Here is a 19393-nt window from a genome sequence, read left to right as displayed (position 1 = left end):
GACATTCTTAACTTTCTTCTTTTCTCTTATTATAAAGTAAAAGGAAAGTTATACTTTTTTAATTTTAATTTTTTGAGGGAAGGGAGCATGAAAGCTGGGGAGGGGGCTGAGGGACAGAAAGAGAGAATCTTAAACAGGCCCCACACTCAGCAGAGCCCGATGTAGGGCTTGATCCCACAACTCTAAGATCATGATCTGAGCCAAAACTGAGAGTTGGGACTCTTTAAAATCTGTGCCACCCAGGTGCCCAAGAAAGTAGTCATTTTAATGGCTTCCATGTCTAGAAAGCCTAACGTGTCAGTCACTAAGCTAAGATCTTCACAGATTTTGTAGGGCATATGTTCTTATTCCCAGGATAAGGAACTGAGAGGAATTGAGAGCCAGAAAGCAAACTAAGGATATTCATGAAATCTAAGTAAATATCAAATCTAGGTTCTTTCCACTTCACCACCTTCATTGTTATACCCCATCAACAAAAACTCTGTAAAAGAAACAAAAATTTAACATACTACAATTATCTTGAGTTAATTGATTCCTGATGTTTATATTTGTTTTAAGTTACACTCAATTTATGTTTCAGGGTATAAGTTACTCTTAAAGAGACTATTTCTAAGAGTCACAGCATCTTATCTGCGTATTTTATCTTATCTTCTTGTTCTGAGGCCATTAGCAAAAGTACAGCTGAATAGGGTAAAGAATCAAGGGCAGACATGAACACAGCTATGAAGGCTGTAATTCTATAAATAAAATGATGCAGTCCCACGGTCATGGTCCCAACTGCTCATAGGTAAATAATACATAAAACAAACCACACATCTCTTCTCCCCAAAATATCTTTTCACAGGATGATCTTTTCCAAGAGTACAGATTTTGTCACATGCATTCTTTCCTACTTTGAAAATGTGAATCTCTACAGGATTCAAAATAAGAACTCTATTTTTCAAGCCTCACAAAATTCTTTATAGAGACATTATTTGAAAGATTCACTCTTCAAAAATCAATTAAATCAATTAAACAATTAAAAATAGGGACAAGTAAAGATTTCAACTAGGTTTTTTTTTTTTTTTCTTTTTCTAAAAAGACATTGCAAGGGGCACCTGGGTGGCTCAATTGGTTAAGCGTCTCACTTTGGCTTAGGTCATGATCTCACAGTTAGTGGGTTCAGCACAGAGCCCACTTAGGATCTTCTGTCTGCCTCTCTCTCTGCACCCCCGAAATAAACACTTAAAAAAATAAAAATAAGAAGGCATATTAAGTTATAAAAATATAAAACTTGGTTAAGTTTAAAATTTAAACAAATTTTTAAGTTTTTCTCTTCAAGTAAATGAAATAATACATGAAGCCACTTTGAAATCTGTCTGCTATTTGATCTAATAATCACAGCATTTAACAAATTCTTATAATATGGATTCCATGGTTTTATACATACACACATGCACATATATATATATACACACACAGGGAAACTCTTCTTCATATTTTATTAACTGAATTGCAAGTCTTTAAAGATTAAAGGCAGTAATTTGTTGTAGCCTAACTTGATATATCTAAAAAAGCAAAATTTCAATATTCAAAGCAATTCTTAAATGCCCTTAATACTGGAATTGTTTCCTTGTTGCCAAGAACTGATGACTAGAATCATGATTAGAATCTCAAATGTATCCAATCAGTATAATATTTTTTAAACAATGTTTTTCCTGCCTTTATTTGCATACTGTTACAGTTTTTTAAATGGGAGACTAAGATAGCAGAACCCAGTGCATTACTACAATAGCCATTTACCTGGTTCCCATGTCTTTTCTTATCATTCTGGATACCACAACTTGAGCAAGCTTCCAAAACACCAGCTTTAGGTCCCTTTGCTGCTTAAATTCCTTCAGTGAACCCACTAACTTCCAGATGGTATGCACAGAGCTCACACATAAAATCCTGAAGATCTGAACACGTCCATCTGGGCTCCCGGTACCACCCCTAATGTGGAATGCATTATTTTTTTTTCATTCTCATTTCCTCTAACTCCTTCCTCATTCAGCACTTTAGCTATACTGAACTCAGACTGCCCAGAACGCCTCATCTTTCTCCCACCTGTGGGCCCTTGAATCCCATTTCCCCTGTCTGAAACACTTAGCTCCACTTCACCTGATGCATAGAATACAAGTGGTGTGTAATCTGCTCCAGAAAGCATTTCATATCTCCCAAGCTCATTTAGATATGCTCACCTCTATTACAGCACTTTTCACACTTGGTTTCAATTATTTGCCTACAACGGATTTATTTTTTACCCACACTATAAGAGAACATGTACTCACACACATACAAACATATACTTGAGCTCTATAAAATACAGGCTGAATGTGAAACACAATAATGTGAAAATACATGGAAGCAACTTTCTCTGTAGTCAACAGGGCTCTCTTGTCTTGAAACAAAAAAATTTGAGGGCCCAATATGTCTTTTTTATTATGTTCTGCTGATCTCTTAAACATCCCAACTCATTGATTAGTCTTTCCCGAGTCTTTAATTCTTTCCCTCTGTTGCCTTCAGTGTCCACATGGATTACTGATGTAAAGCCTCACAATGCTTTGATTGTTTCATCTCTAATTAATTCCTCCTCTAAACTTCACACACTCCCATGACCAGAAAGGAGTAAATAACAGCAATACATAGTGTCGAAGAACTGGAATTGCTCTGAATCCCACCCCGGGCACTTAGCATCTGTGTGATTTGGACTAAGTATTTAACTGCTTCAGTTTCTATATCTGTAAAATGAAAATAATGAAAATGTTTACCTAAGTTTGTGAGCTGGCATTTGTGACAATGCCTTAGCACAGTGGCAGGAAAAACTATGCCTGTGGGATAAGACCTTGCTGACGATTTTTGTAAAGGTACGTGACAGAAGAATGGTTTTATTTTTACATAGTTAAAAAAATTAAAAGAGGCATAATTTTGTGTCACAAGGAAATAATATGATATTAAATTTCAGCATCCACAAACAAGAGTTTTACTAACCTATAGCTGCACCCAATCACTTATATATTGCCCATAGCTGCCTTTGCCCTACAATAAGAGCTGTATAGCTGTAATGGAGTCTGTATAGCTAGCAGGAGCTGAACTATCTACCATGTGGTGCCTTTAAGCTGAGTCCTGAAGGATGGGTAAAAGTTTATAAGCCAAGAGGAGGGTAACAGAAATATCAAATATGCAACACAGAGACAAGACAGCATAGAGTGTAAGGAAATGAAAGTAATCATAGTTGCTTGACAAGACATCCGCACTGAATAAATTTAGATGTCCAGATTCTCCCTGGGTGTGCCATAGCTGCTGAGGACCTCTTGAGAAAACTCAGATGTCCGACATGGATATTCAGAGCCACCTCTCCAAAGGAAACATCCACACTAACTCCTACCTGCTTCTCCAACCCCAAGTGTTATGCTCCAGCTGAAATAAACTTCTCTTAGTTTCTAGAATATATTGTGTTATCTTTATTGGCGATTTATTTTTTCAATCCTTCCTCAATTGGCTAAGGATAATTGTTTTTTTTAACCTTAGCTGTCATTTGAAATTTCCTAGAGAACTTTTAAAACAGAAGGATGCCTAGGTCATATGTAAAAACTAATAACTAGAAAGACTAGGTGGGGCAGGAGGTGGGGAGGGCCGGTATACATGTCTTAAGTTTCCTAGATGAATCTAAGGGGTAGCCAGGATTAAAGCCAAGTGGACTGAGACCGAATCAACCTTTTGATCTCCACGTAATCATGACTTCCTTCAGGAATCATTACTTATCTCTCCCAGGCTGGGTTATGTGACCCACTCATATGATCCTGAGTACCCTATAGTCCCCTTAGATAACTCCACACTCCATTTTGTTTGCTTGCTTAGTTATCTCATTTCACTCAGGCACAGTGTATTTCTAAACTCCCCGTTACAAACTCATACTACCTAATTTCCCTCTCTCTCTCTCTCTGCTAAGCTTGCAATTTATTGTTTGATGTCTGCCTCCCCTGATAGACTGTAAATCCTCTGACAGCAAAGAGCAACACTATTGATGTTCACTGTAGTATTCATAAATAACATAGCAGCTCGCCCATAGTAAGTAATCGATAGATGTAAGCTTAATGAATGAATGAATAAATGAATGAATGAGCCGATACATCCTGTCTCAGAGCTAAAGTTTCTTTCCCACCAGTCTGAGCAGGAAAACCAAGAGGGTTGGAAATGCCCTTTACAAACAGCACCTAGAAGAGCTTTCCAAATCAGATTGTTTCCCTTTGATTCAAGTGTAGCAAGAATACAGCTCTTAAGTGGCCTTTCTAAGGTAGGTGCTTTACCATTTCTAGCAAGTCCTCACCTTGTATCTCACATCATAGGCTACATATAAAACATATTATTATAGGGAGAAATAAAAATAAAATAAAACACAGAAAGAGTTATAAACCATCTTCCCCACACCCCTCAGTCAAATGCTTTAGATAAATATCAAAACACCAGGAGTGCTACTGTGTTTATGTGGTGGGGGAATGTAGGACTGACAAAAGAAAATGTGAGAGTCAAGTAACTATTATTATAATTTAACTATTACCAATACCCTGCTCACTTCAAAATCACAAGAGCTCTTAATAAAGAGTCTAAAAGGTAGGATATGACAGGTGAATAGGCAACAATTAATAACTCAGCCTCTATGGCTGGAACTTCCCAACTTCTAATCCAAGTTTGTCCAACTTCTATTCAATATCTGGCCCAAGTATTTATTATCCATGAGACTTTGGGTAACATACTTACCCCCCTAAGACTTAATTGCTCCAACTTAGCCTCATTTTGAGAATTAAATAGAATAGAACAATCTCTGATGATAGTGTCTAACACATAATAAGCACACATTAAAAATAATATCTAAAAGCCCTGTGTCCTTAAATTTTCAACTTTTTTCAACATCTTTTATAGTTCACGTGAGCACCACCCATGTTTCCCCAGAGTTAGAATTACCTTGATTCTTGCTATCCATTTCTCCTGACTACTTTGGGAAATCTTACAAAAGGGTAGAAGACTGGACAGGGTTCCGTCTCTAAAGGTCCATCAGATATAGCCCAGGAAACTCCCTGGCAGCTTATGCAACCAGATGAGTCTTGACTCTGTGTTTTCATGTTCCCAGCTCCATTCCCCTTTATATTCTCCACTCCCACAACTTGACCTGAGCAGTTTCCCCTTTCAATAATTTCTCTTTTGTATCACACACATGTTAACATAACTATAAGTTAAATACAGCAACTGTGATGTGAGTTATTCAGTAAAAGATTTGTTAACTAAAATAAAAAAAATAATTACACAGGTTTAAAAAAGTTTAAAAAAACTAATACTTTGGAGTCTTTCCGCTGATCATATTTCTATATTTATTTCAAACACATATATCCTACATACCAACCTGGTATTCCAAACAAACATGAAGTATTAGAAAATAAAAGATACTGAAAGTTCTCGCATAATAAGAAAAAAAGGTACGCAAGTTCATCTTTAAGTGACTATGTGGCACAAATAATGTGAACAGAAATCACATAAATTTCCTATATCTCAATACAACTCTTTGTAGCTGAAATGGTCAGATTTTTGCCTGTATTCTATAATCTAATCTAACATTTGGGAGAAGTTAACTGTTTGAATACATTAATAAATTGTAAGCTTATAAGATTATGGTTGTAGAGTTTACACTTAAATATGCCTGGGTATGGAAAGTGTTTAGAGTTCATTTTGTCCCCAAGAGATTTGATAATAAATTTAATATTTTGTCATTTTAAACCTATGTTTAGAAAGAGTATATTTCCCTACAGAAAAAAAAAGAACAAAATAAATATAAGTATCTCAAGGCTCAAGTTTTTGATGGGCATTTTGGAAAAACTGAATTATTGCTATTCAAACAAAGAACAGCATTAAACTGATAATGGCATGAACAAAGACACATATAAAACAGTGGCCTGTAGTTTTAGGAATTTTATACTTAATTTCATCAAAACCAGGTATCTAAAAAGATTAATGGCAATACCATTTCAGAAAACAGAAACCCAATGATCAAATGTGAATCACTTCCCTACAATATCATGAAAATACCAGCTTAAAAAAAATAGTTACACAGTGAAATTCAAAATTGGAAAAGTCAGGGTAAAAGAAATACATAGTGAAATATTCTAAAATTGAAATAATGTAAAAAGTGTGACTCCCACCACAATCCATTGTACCCAGATCCCACTATTCTAATTCTGACCTACTCAATGGTTGGGAAAAATGTATAAATCCCAGGATCCTAGCCTAGATTTAGCACTGATTGGAAATACCAAATAAATTTACTTTGCATTTCAGAATGCATGGCATTTCTTTACAATATTTCATATAATTTTTATTTTTTTATTTGAGAGAGACTGTGTGTGTGAGCAGGGGAGAGGGTCAGACAGAGAGAGAGAGAGACACAGAGAGAGAGAGAGAGAGAGAGAGAGAGAGAGAGAATCCTAAGCAGGTTCCATGCTCAGCACAGAACCAGACAACAGGATTGATCCCATAACCCTGGGATCATGACCTGAGCTGAAATTCAGAGTCAGGGTTCCAACCGACTGTGCCACCCAGGAGCCCCTACAAAGTGGAACTGAAGTGTCACATTGACTATGCCTAAATATGTAAAATAAAATTAAAACCTAGGGAAACTGAAGTGCCTGGGTGGCACAGTCAGTTAAGCATTTGACTTTGTCTCAGGTAATGATCTCACGGTTTATGAGTTTGAATCCCACATCAGGCTCTGTGCTGACAGCTCAGAGACTGGTGCCTGCTTTGGATTCTGTGTCTCCCTCTCTCTCTGCCCCTTCCCCATTCATGCTCTGTCTCTTTCTGTCTCAAAAATAAACATTAAACAATTGTTTTAATTAAAAAAATTAAAAACTGTAGAAATTATTTGGATAAAAATGGCTTGGAAGCTCCCCAAATACTTTAAGACAGTACTTGTACTCCTTGTACTCCAAAAATACCTAATTCTACATTTTGTATAAGGTCTTAAAATAAAATCTCCACCTTTAATTTAAATAAGTCATTACTTTTTATAAATGACAAATTGAGTCATAGGAGAAAAATAAATCAGTGAACGAGGGTTGAGGAGGCATGATTTTAATATCAAGTAACGAAGATAGGAAAAGCCTCAATAAGATGATGTTTGAGCTAAGTCTAGCAAGGCATAAAAGGCCCCCCGTCCTGATATTTTGACAGAATAGCATTCTAAGCTAAAGGAACAGCACGTACAAAGAACCTGAGGTCGGAGCTGCCCCAGATGGGAGGAGTTGGAGGAAATGCAAGGAGACAATTATGTCTCCAGCAAAGAAAATAAAAGGGGTATGAGATGAGGTCAGAGAAGTAAGGGTGAAGCAGGTTGGAGGCAGACTAAAGGTCCTGCAAGATGTTCATGAAGTTTAGATTTTATTCCAAGTAAAGTGGAAAACCGCTGGAAGTTAAGGAAAGAGAGAAATAACGTGAATGAGCTCGTTTTCCAGACCACTGTGGCTTCTGTGCTGAGAACCCACTACAGAGGGGCACTGCCGTGGAACAGACCGTCTAGAGAGCAAACAGGAAGAAATGGCCACCCCAGAGGTGTAAAACTTGGTCAGTTTTGCGATTTTAGACTGAGTGGTGCAGTACTGGGTCAGATGCTGGGTATATTCCAAAGACCCAGCAGACAGGACTGCTGATGGGTTGGGTATTGGAGTGGGAGAGAATAGGAATCAAAGCTACTCAAGATTGGGCTGCCAGTAGCAGGCATGGAAAACTTTGTGAGAACAATGGGTTTCAGGAGGTAAGTTCTGCAATTCTGTTTTGGGCATGCTAATTTTGAGATCATTTAATACATTCCACTGGAAATGGCTAAATAGGCAGTTGGGTACACGAGTCTAGAATTCAGGGCAAAGATCTGGGGTAGAAATATAACTTTGGGAGTTGACAGCCCATTAACTTTATTTAAAACTGTAATTAATTAATGGCACTTATTTTAAAGCTCTATTTGATAAAACTTTCCATGAAAAAATCATTATGACTTAAAAATGCTTATAATAGGGGTGCTCAGTAAGCATCCTACTTCAGCTCAGATCATGATCTCCCAGTTCTGAGTTCCAGCCCCACGTTGGGCTCTGTGCTGGCAGCTCAGAGCCTGGAGCCTGCTTCATAGTCTGTGTCTCCCTGTCTCTCTCTGCTCCTACCCCACTCGTGTGTGCTCTCTCTCTCTCTCTCTTTCTCTCTCTCTCTCTCTCCCTCTCTCTGTCCCTCTAAAATAAATAAATGTTAAAAGATTTTTTAAATGCTTATAATAAATATTTTATCCTCTCAAATAATCTAATTAGAGATCTTGGTCCAATATATGAATCCTCAGAGACAATAATAACAAAAAAAACCTACTTATAATTTATGTCCTAAAACATGCTATCATTAGGATAAATATAAGAATGATCACATTTAAGGTTTAAAAGTGTCAGACTCATCTTTGGCTTATAATATTATATATACACATTTTGTACGTACTCCCTTATAAAATAGGATGATAATTGATTCATATATTTTCAAGTTCATAATGGCCATAACTCTGTATCAAGTGTGACTGTACTAATTATGTGGGAGAACCCCAAGTGACTTTACAGTGGGTTGGCTATTCCAGAAATGGCGCAAGGCCCCGGTTCTCTCTGGTTATTTGTCAGAAGACCCAATGGTTGCAGGCAAGTAGAACCACCTAGTAAGGATAAATATCAAAGCACATACTGACTTTGCCAACTTAGCCGGCTCCTTGTATTTTTTTAATTAGTCACATGATTCTGTGCTATGCAGAAAAATACATACATGCGGTCTTGTGTTATGTGGCCCCAGCCCACTGTCCTAACCCCGGCACTCTCCTGATAACACACATGCCCCATGAGAATAGACACTGACATACTATCCGTGTAGTCAGGGCACCTAACTTTGATTGCACATAGAAGAGAGTCATTTAATTTTCACGGTTATTGAACACCTCAACCCCAAACTTTCTTGTATCATAAAAAGCTTCTAGGAACTGTAAATTGAAAGCAGAAATACTATCACAACTCGTAGGATGGCAAAGGAAAGAACAAATGCCAGCTCAGAGTGTGATACTTAAAAAGTTTGGCATTTCTGATTTACAAGTGTCTGAAGCTATTAAAACGTATATTATAAAATTACAATTACAATACAAATATTTGATTTTAATGTTGAGAGAAGCAATATTTGTTAGTATTTAGTTTATGACATGCTATGGAGGGGATGATCAGAAAAAAACATCATCTATATTATAATCAGTTGATCTATTCAAATCAGTTATTGCAGAGTCACTACTCTTGGGTAATTGGCTATTTATCAAATGATCTGTACATAGCAGATAAATAACATTTTACTTGACTTCCAGTACCCTGTTATACAAGTCAGACACATTCTCGTTTTTGTGTATTTAATTTCTTGTTACAGAAGATTCATAAGCCATTGGAAGGGCATCAGAATTATCCATGGAGCTTTATATAACACCTATGCTTGGAATCCATCAAAATAAATAAAAAGCCACAGAGATGGGACTGCAAATGATTGTGATACCAAGCCAAGGTTGACAGCCCCCGGCTTCTCGACTTTAGTAAAATCCCTTGCTGGTGAGGTCACTAATTCATATGATAGACATCTATTGGCCATCTATTATGCTCCAGGAATAATGCTAGAAGCCAAGTTTCTTACATAGATGAAAAAGATTCATTCCCTGTTTTCATTTTAGCATCAAAAATATTCTGTGATTAGCATTCAACTTTGGAGTAAGTGTTGTGGTGTAGCGTGCTTTAGGATGTTTTGTACGGTCAACTACCTCAGTCTGCATAGTTGAGGAGAGGTATTTCTTTAAGAGATAGTTTCTAAATCCTGAGCAAAAAGCAATGGTAAACAGTTTGGAAGAGTACCTAAGGTGGAGATCATAGCTTTCTTGGAGGCAAAACATAGACTGACATTTTTGAGAAACCATAATAATATCAGCACAAATCTGTTCAATATACTTTTGTAGACACTGGCAATAATTGATATATGTAACCATATATATATCATCTCAGGATGTTAGGCCATTGAAGAGCAGTTCCTTAGAGCTTGACCAATACTTTCACTTCATTCAACAAAGATTTATCAGATGCTAACTATGTGACAGGATCTGTTCTATGTGCTTGGGACACACTAAATTAAACAGATAAAGCCTAATGATTTTAGGAATATAGAATGGATAAGAACAGAATACAAAAAATATATAATATTCTTCCAAAACAATCCTACAACAACCTATTAGTCTTATTAGGCACTTGAACCTTTATATACTCCTTGCTTAAAGATGATACTTCATAATATAATTACATGTATAATATGCAAATTACTTTCTAATCTGAAGAATGAGTTTACTAAAATAATCATAAAGCAATAAATACAGATAGGCTACTCTAATGGCTACTAAGCAAAATCAGAAATTCCTAATAGCATAGAAAAGTGAGATAAAAGTTTAAAAATAAGTATATGATAGGCATTTTCCCAATTATTACTTTAACGGATTTTGGATTAAACTTTTTTATTCACCAGCAGACGGTGAAATGATGATTTACGCTGCTTTCAAAGTAAAAATACCACTTCATATGGTGTTTTTCTCTATGATATTCCTATGCTAAAGCAAACTACAATTTTAGAGGTATTCACTTGTAGAAGTATTCTAATGAGTCAATAGCTTCAACTATCTAGAAGCATATTTGGAAAGAATGTGCAAAATGTTCTCCAAATGGGGAAAGCTAGACAGAGATCCCAATTCTTTCACTTACAGAGAAGAAGAAAGAGGGGAGGATCTAATTACTGCTAACATGACGTGAGGAAGTCACTTCATACCACTCCAAGTTAACTAGATTTAACCTTGTTCCAGTCCACTGGGCAACATAAGAAAGATAATTAATAATCTAAATTGTGACAATATTATATGCTGTGCATTCTAGCGTTTTGGTAGACACTGGGGACAGAAATAAAACTAAATCATAGTCATTACCAGTCAGCAACTCCTACAGAAGACTAACATATAAATGAATAATTTTAAAAATAATGATCTTTTTTTTGCAAATTATGTATCTTTTAGTTACATTCTCCCAGTTGATTACACTCCAAACAGATTTTAGATAATCAGATCTGACACTTTTACAGTGAAGGTAATAAGCATACTACTATATATGGGTCTCCCAAAGTGGAATAAGACCTGCTGTTCCTTGCAAAGGATACTGATTAAAACAGACAGCAGTGTGTAAGTGTCCTTATTACTTAATGTAACTAAGCCAACCCCAATCTGAACCTTGAACGCTAACAGATACAGCTGTCGACTTCTCCCCAAATAAGTCAAAGGAAACAAAGTAACACTTACTAGTTTCCAGCAACAGCCCTCTGTGTTCTCCACCATCATTAGGTCCTAGGTGTAAAGAGTGGAACCGTCTCCACTACTGAACTGTAATGCAGGCTGAAGAGCTACCTGAATTGTAACATCACTTTTTGCCAAATCCTCTTTAAATTTCCCCTTGGTGGCATTCAAGTTATTCGCACAATTGCCATGATGCTTACTGTGGTGCAGCTGCATGATTTTGTGCATTAATATTAGTCCTCGGTGCACCATAACCATAAGTCAGGGATGCTGTGTGCAAACATTAGAACACACCATAAAGTAAGCCTGGACGAATGAGCATAAGCACGGGCTCTGGAGCAAGAGTGTCTAGGGTCAGATCCTGGGTCTATCACATAGGAGCTGTGTGACGTCAGGCATGATAATTAACCTCTCTGTTTTTTCAGTTCCTTCATGGGTAAAATAGATATTTTTATATTGGCTTACTTCCAGGGCAATTATCACAAAGAAATGAGATTTTATACAAAATGTGCTGACAACAGGACTTGGTATGTAAGAAGCATGCATTTAGTGTTATGTGGAAATATGAAACCTAATCTATACCTTGAAGTAGAAGAGGTTTGCTAGGTGGGAGAGAAGAGAACAGATATTCCAGGGAAAGAGAATAGCGCGTTCTGTGACAGGGGAGAATAAGGGCAAGAGATTTAAGATGGCTGGAGAGCAGGGTCATGGGGGCAGGTTTGTGGCAGGTGGGGAATGGTCATGAGCCGAACATACAGAGGGGGTCCCATCCTGAAGGGCGCTTTATATCATGGCAAGCCATTTGGATACATTTATCCTCAAAACCAGTGAAATATTTTGAAGACTCATCCGCATTCAAAAAGAAGAGTGACAGCTCGTAGGTTGTGCTCCACTGTTAGACTCTAACCTAAGGAGAGAGGTCAGAGAAAATACCACTCAATATACACAGCTCTTTCTCTTCAGAGCTCTCCAAGAGCACAAAGTGCAAAAGTGCTTTATAGAGTTCCTCATTAGCCTTTGTCAGGAATTGCAAGCACTGCTCTTTCTGGCGGTCTCCTTTTGGAAAGTTGTTTGTGAAGAGCTGAGTGAGGAAGGAAAGCCAACCACCTCATGCAGTGGAAGGTTCACGCCTGTAAGCCCGGATGCCAGTGTACCAGTCAGACAGAGGAAGGAAGCTTCCACTGACACTCTATGCGCTCAAGTTCTATGAATAGGGACCTTCATTTCATTTGCCTGTGCAGTACAGTGCCATTCAAGAGCAATTAAATTTGTTTAAAATAAGAAAGAAATGCTTTTTAAGAAAAAAAAAAGAAGGTTTGAAGGGATTGCAAAAGTTGATTGTGCTAAAGCACTTTTACACAGGTTTGTTTTAGTTCTCAATTGTCAAGTCGTATTTAAGCTGGTCTCTTACTCTGAAATATGATAACCTTTCTTTTCTCTGAGTTCTTTCTCCTAAATTAATAGCACTGTCTCTAATTCCATGCGCAGCAAGCAAAGAGTTTATTTTACCAGATAACAGTAGGTCTGGTGATCAGCCAATGTCTAAAGAACCACTAGCCAAGTCAGTAGTAGGCCAAAGACTGCAACCAATAGATACTACTCACTAAATCACTTTAAAATCGACTTTCATCTTTACCAGCTAGTATTATTCAGGCTGAGTTTGGAGACAACAGAAAGTGGGGGGAACTATAAAAATAAAATCATATTAGGTTTTTCAAGAAAACAAATACATAATCAGACACATAATAAAGAAGACAGTGTAAAATGAAAAAAAATTAAAACTTTATGTTAGGAATTAAATCACAAGATAAATCAGAAGAAAAAATTCCAAATTTAGGGAAGTCATTACAGTATACCAAAAGCTACAGCGAGATCTACATTTAAAGTTGCCTCTTCAGTGAGAGAAGTTAGGGAACACTGCAACTTTTTACAGCATCTGTGTATACCTCTTTTTCTCCTTTGCCAAGGAACAAAACTTCAATGGTCTAAAACAAAGTTTGGTTTCCTCTCACCACTCCCAGCTCAGGTCACATTTCCCCAGTATCAAATGAGGGAAGTGGAGGAGAAAAAGCAGAAGTGCAGACCAGCTCTCAGCTCCCACTCTGCAGGTGCCTTGAGTGCCTAATGATTACAGCAACTGTTCCCAATTATTTCATCCAAAGGTAAGAGGAAAGAAGAGTATGTTTAGGATACAATGGAATTCTGGATTTTGAATACCTAAGTATAATCATTAAAAGCAATATAAAATGATGGGGAGAGCTCAGTACTTATAAAACCTTGTGTTCATATAAATTGTGAGTTGATCACGAGTATAAATATTTAGCTTCCACAGTATCTTCTTCAGGACACTAAGGACATGCACTGCTTTCCCTAAAGATGGGAAAACTCTTGATTTGGTGGAAATACTAGCCCTACCATTGTTGTTGCCAGCACAACAAACACCGTAGTAACCTAAGAGTGTCTACTTCTTTGTAGATTAACTGTCCATTTATTCTTGAGGTAGAGGTTGTTTATGTAGTCTTAGATGCCTTAACAGTCCAAAAGGAAAATTAATTAGAATTTGCACGACTAAGCAGTCTCCTATTTTCCCCCAACATTTGCCACTTATTTGGAAAAAGATTATCTATTAAACACACAAGTCATAGCAAGTAATAATCAATTCACTGATTTAGTAATAAAACCTAATACATATATTCACTTAGTAATAAAACCTAATATGTGTAATTGAATAATCAATTAACTATTTGATTTAGTAATAATATACATATTATATTATGTATATAAAACCTAATATGTACATATTTATTCCAATCACTATAAAAGCAACTTGGAAGGCACAGAAATTTGAAAGTATTTTCAATAAATATAGAGATTTATTATTAAATATAGTATTTGAAATAAATATATAATTTTCTTAGCTTCTTAACATTCGAAGCTGTCCCTGGTCCTCCATTAACAACTTTAAAGTGGATAAAAAATTACATTCCTAATCCAGCAACAAACATACACCAAAGATATTTTACAAACTATTATGCTTTCTATTCTGATACTGATAATCTTACAGAATCACATAATCAGGTATATTAACAATACAAATGATCAAAAATTACCTGTCTCCAAACTTAAGAAACTGAAAAATGTTTAAATGCATTCTATAACTCCATTTCCTATCTGATTTTCTTCAATTTCATTAAGTTCTTTAAGTTAATCCATTTTCTCACTAAATCTAAACTCAGATATGTACATTTAAGCAATAATTGGTCATTACTTAAAGTCTCAGACCACTATTATTTAAAGATATTTTTGCCACTATTTCTTACCTTCACTCTACTGAGAAAAACATCGCATATTACAAGAATATTTTTTATGAGAAAGCGTTCAGCTAATAACTTTTCTGATTTAGTTTCCTCATTAGTAAAGCGAGAACGGAGTAAAGAGAAACAATCTCTACAATAATGTCTATCTCTAGCATTCTCTTTAAAAAATCTTATCTAAACATCTTTTCTTTCTTTGAAAAATTCAGCTTTTTATTACACCCTCTCCACGAAACTTGATTTGAGTTCATTCATTATCATTAACTAGGTAATGCTTCAATAAATTAGGCAGAGTGAAGAGAGTATTTTCGGAAAGAAAGCAAATTTCTAGAAAAGAAAGATGACTATTTAGCTTGGGTTTTTTCTAGGGGAGGGTCAGAAATCCTATCCAAAAATCTGAAAAAAAGATTCATATTTGCCTTGCTATATTTTGGGAATAACTTAACTTGAATAATGTGTTCCTTCTATGTTAGTCACCCTAAGACAAACATAGAACCCAAAAAATTAATTAAATAAATTGTAAGCAATCACACTACTTAGGTATATATATATATTTCTCATTTACAACTTTACAATTGTGTTAACAATTATGAGAATGCCTCTTAAAGAGTAATTTTTGTAAAGTAGAGACTCTGTTAAGTATTTATTATGAACCAAATTTTCACTTAAGATTAACAAACTTAATTTCAAAACTAATAGACAATTTTGTGATGGAGTCTATATTTAATTGAATATATATGTGCCCCTAAATCTATATAAAACAAGCATCTCATAAGATACCTAATAAAATAAGCATATCTCATTAGATACCTAATTTCTTTATTACCGACTTTATCAATTTTTATTTAAAAAACAAGAGGGAGGAAAGACAAAATAAATAATCCTAGCAGGTACTGCACTTGTTATCAGAAGTATATCTGATCTTTTAACTGATTTCTGATTAAGTAGGCACAGTGGCAAACTTGATCTCTTTACAAAGTTGGATTAGCACATACCCTGGAAGCCAGCACCATTTCACCTGCTGATCCTGGGCACTCAAAACACTACAGTAAAGCTCACTATCAACTGCTGACAAGCTTTAAAAGTCCTCCATAAAACTAATCAACTTTTTGCAAGACACAGTATTGGCTTAACCACGAAAGGTTGAATACCATTTTAATTAGTGAAAATTGATTCAATTAGATACTATTTTTCTTAGTATTCAATGATAGCTTAACTCTTTTTTAAAACTCTTAAAAGCATCATTTTTAACACAATCACAGCATAGTCACTGTAAATTCCAGGTAAATCTCAGGTCCTGTCTATGATAAGCAATAGATTAATTGATAAAGAAATCCATAAATTTCTGAGATAAAATATTTATGTTAACCACAGGAAAATATATGAGTCATAAAATTGAAGTTAATGCAAGTAAATATGTTACAAAAATAACACTTTTATATTAAATCATAATAAATACTAAAATATTTAATATGCATGTGAAAGATGACTAAGTTATAGTTTGGATTTGCAAAGTAAAATAATATAAATCTGTATGAGATTATAAATTTTATTTTAATCCATTCATTCCGAAAATTATTCTTTGTAAGGAAGATGCTTTAGGATCCTAACTATTCCTTCTTTAGAGTCTAATTTATTAGGAACCCAGAACATTTTAAGGCTTTAATGTACTAACTCCAAGAAATGCAAATTTTAGATGAAAATAGTCTGTTTTAAATTACCTTTGATTTAGCAACCAAATCGCACCATTGCATCTCAGTGATATCAATAAACTATAGTATATAATACCTTTATTTAGAAACTGGAATGAAATCATATTCATTGTTACTTCAGTTGCAAATCTAATGGCTGGTATAAGAACTGGACACTGGGTTTATATTTCCCTTGTGTGATGATTCAGACCAAGGTTTCCTTTTTGAACATTAGTATACTATTACTTCCTTTATTAAGTTTATTAAGTGACAAAATGCCTGCCGAGTCCTTTTGTAAATATGTATCTTCCCACTAAGTAATCAGCACCTAGCAACCTGATGACGCGCATACCAAATCTTACAGCATGAATATCCACTCTTGTAACTTTTGAGACATGTCATCAGAAATGACAAATAAAAACAACACATGATCCTTTAACTTTGCTATTTCTCACATTGCTTGGCCTTATAATAATAGGAAAGGTTCTTTTTCCACCATTTACTTGACATGGTACTGAAATGTTTGTTTTAAAGTGTTTCACATCTGAAGCTAGATTGAAAAGAGCCAATTTATGCAACACAAGTGTAGAAATTTGATCTTTCTGATATCCTTAGACCTGTAAGGAAGGCCAAATGTGGAAAAGAAAACAGAAATATCTTCAGTGAAATAATCTTTGAATGCCTACAATGGTGTCTCCTGAGTTTATATTTCATGTCTTCATTGAAGAAGCTCTTGGTTTCTATATTTTTAAATTGAGAGATGTCATTATGGTACATTTGTCCATATATGTGTCTAACAAGCTGAAAAAAAAAACAGTATATCTGTCCTTTCTTAATCGAGTGTCCTTTTCCAGCATCACTGTAGTTAGAGGGATTTTAAGAGGCCAATGTACTGAGGCAGAGGCTTAAATTCCAAATAAATTCCAAACAAAACCAGCAGAGGGCAGAACTGCTGACAGAAATGACCAACCCAGCTGGTGACCAGGTACCAAAGGTAAAAAGCAAACTTTTAATGGATTCCACTCTCAAAAACACTATTTATCCTTAAAAACGTTGAAATGAATGAATCAAAATAATTAGCATAACCTATACAAAAATTTAAGCACAGTCCTAAGGAGGCTCTGACTGTGTTTAACAGTTAAAGTCAAGAAGAAGAACAATCAAGCACTGCCTGCTACTTAGGAAGGTGAACACCACTAAGCTTGGGGAAAGAACACAGACCTGGTTTCCCAGAGTTCGGCCTCCGGGAGCGCGAATTCCCATTAGGGAGAACTCAGATCTTGGCATCTACCAGGGCCAGACTCAGGTTTCTGCTAAAGCCTGCGCATTTGGGGTTGACAACTTCTTTCTTCCTTGGCCAATCCTCGCCACCCTCCTTTCTATCCCCTACTTCTCTTTACACTCCTAACAAAGCTTGCTTTTCTAATCTAAGCTGTTTGGGCTCCGTTAGCTCCAAAGGCGTTTGCCCGCCAGTCGTGTCTACAGCACCTAACGGACCGCTCCAGCCAGATGCCTTTGCGGGAAAGGGCGGGGGAAGGGGGAGGGAGGAGGCGGAGGGGAGGAGTGAAGTCGCTCTCCCTCCTCGGGTACTGACAGGGCTGCAGTCTTCTGAGCAGGTCTGGTCATTGAATATTTGGTGGTGCCACGTAGGAACTTTTCCTTACCTCTCCCCTCCCACCCCATCCCAGGCCCCCTCCTCTTCCCTCCCAATCCCTATTCCTCCTCCCCCACCCCATTTGCTTGGCGAGTTTCATCATTCTCCAAGAGAACTGCACGTCCAACCTGCAAGAAGAAGTGGGGGGGGGGAGGGTTCAGAGTGGAGAAGAGTGGACTGAAATTCAGGGAGAAGTGTTCCCCAATCTTCAACCCGTTTTTCATAACCTGCCAAATTGCTTTCCACTTAAAAATCTCTCCAGAATACACACACACACACACACACACACACACACACACACACACGGTGTTCTCAGTCTTCTAGATTCATCACCTCTGTTTTTCTCTTATATCCCTAAAAGTAAAAGAGCCTGCTTCTCACTTTGTTCCACACAAAGAACTTTATCAAGGTTCATTTTATACCCTTTCTCTATATTTCAGCACACCCTTAAAGAGATACTTCCATTAGTTAGAATCTGAAGAAACCAGAAGATGTGTTCCAAGGGCAATCTAGGGACTATTCCTCAAACAAAAGCTCTGTACAACTGCCCTTGTGTTCAAGGTAATATTTTTCCTCTTTTCAAAGACGCTGGAAAGTGGTGAAGGGCATTTCAGCAGGCTCTGTGCCTGACAGATCTTTTTTCCTGCTACCTCTTCTCCCATTACTGTCCCGCCTACAACCATCTCTCTCTCCAGCCTTCACTTCAACCTGGTGGCAGCTACAATCTGGATTTTATTTAAGAGAACTGTTTTGGGGGTTTGGAGAGGGGGTGGGGGGAATGGCGGGGGAGGAAGGGTAAAGAGGGGGAGGGGCACAGAATGACAAAGCCCGACGGCAATCTCCCACCTCCCCAAAACCAATTTTTTTTTCTTACCTCCTCTGACCTCACTAGCCTGGAAGAGGAAAGTCAATGCGAGGGTTGTTATGGTGAAATTCCAGAGCCACCGTTTCGTTTTCCACCTAGAGGACCACCGCTCCATCTCCGAGCCCCGCACTCAACCGTGAACTCAACCCACGAAATTGCGATTGCAGACCAGCTTCGTCCCTTCCAAAGTGTCGTCGGGGATGTTTGCTACACAGCCATCGAGGAGGGTGGGGGGGAGTCAAAGGGCTTTTTCTTTAAAATTTGATGGTTTGCTTCCTTCCTGTGTCTCGCCCCCTCCTCTCCCTCTCGGTTGGCCCCGCCGGCCGGGACCCTCCGATCCGTCCTCTGCGGGGCCCTGCCTTCACACTGAAGGCAGATAAGGGGCTTCAACCGAAAATCTAGGAAGACTGCGAGCCCCTAAAGGCTTCATGCCGTCAG

General features: G+C 37.0%; 1 protein-coding gene and 1 pseudogene across 4 annotated transcripts in view; both read right to left on the bottom strand.

Moving 5' to 3' along the window:
- The window catches only part of COL11A1 (collagen type XI alpha 1 chain), a 209939-nt gene extending 190869 nt beyond the window's left edge, over window positions 1-19070 (bottom strand). For all 4 annotated transcript variants that reach the window (XM_029949164.1, XM_029949166.1, XM_029949163.1 and 1 more), the window contains exon 1: window positions 18965-19070. In XM_029949164.1, coding sequence (XP_029805024.1) covers window positions 18965-19070 — 106 coding nt within the window. The remainder of the gene's footprint in view (window positions 1-18964) is intronic.
- On the bottom strand, window positions 11136-11660 carry LOC115299374 (annotated as a pseudogene).
- Window positions 19071-19393: the final 323 nt, after the last annotated feature.

Source organism: Suricata suricatta, chromosome 8 (genome assembly GCF_006229205.1).
Source record: "Suricata suricatta isolate VVHF042 chromosome 8, meerkat_22Aug2017_6uvM2_HiC, whole genome shotgun sequence".
NCBI lineage: Eukaryota > Metazoa > Chordata > Mammalia > Carnivora > Herpestidae > Suricata > Suricata suricatta.
The sequence above is the reverse complement of the archived record's forward strand: the minus strand, read 5'-3'. Positions and strand labels throughout refer to the sequence as shown.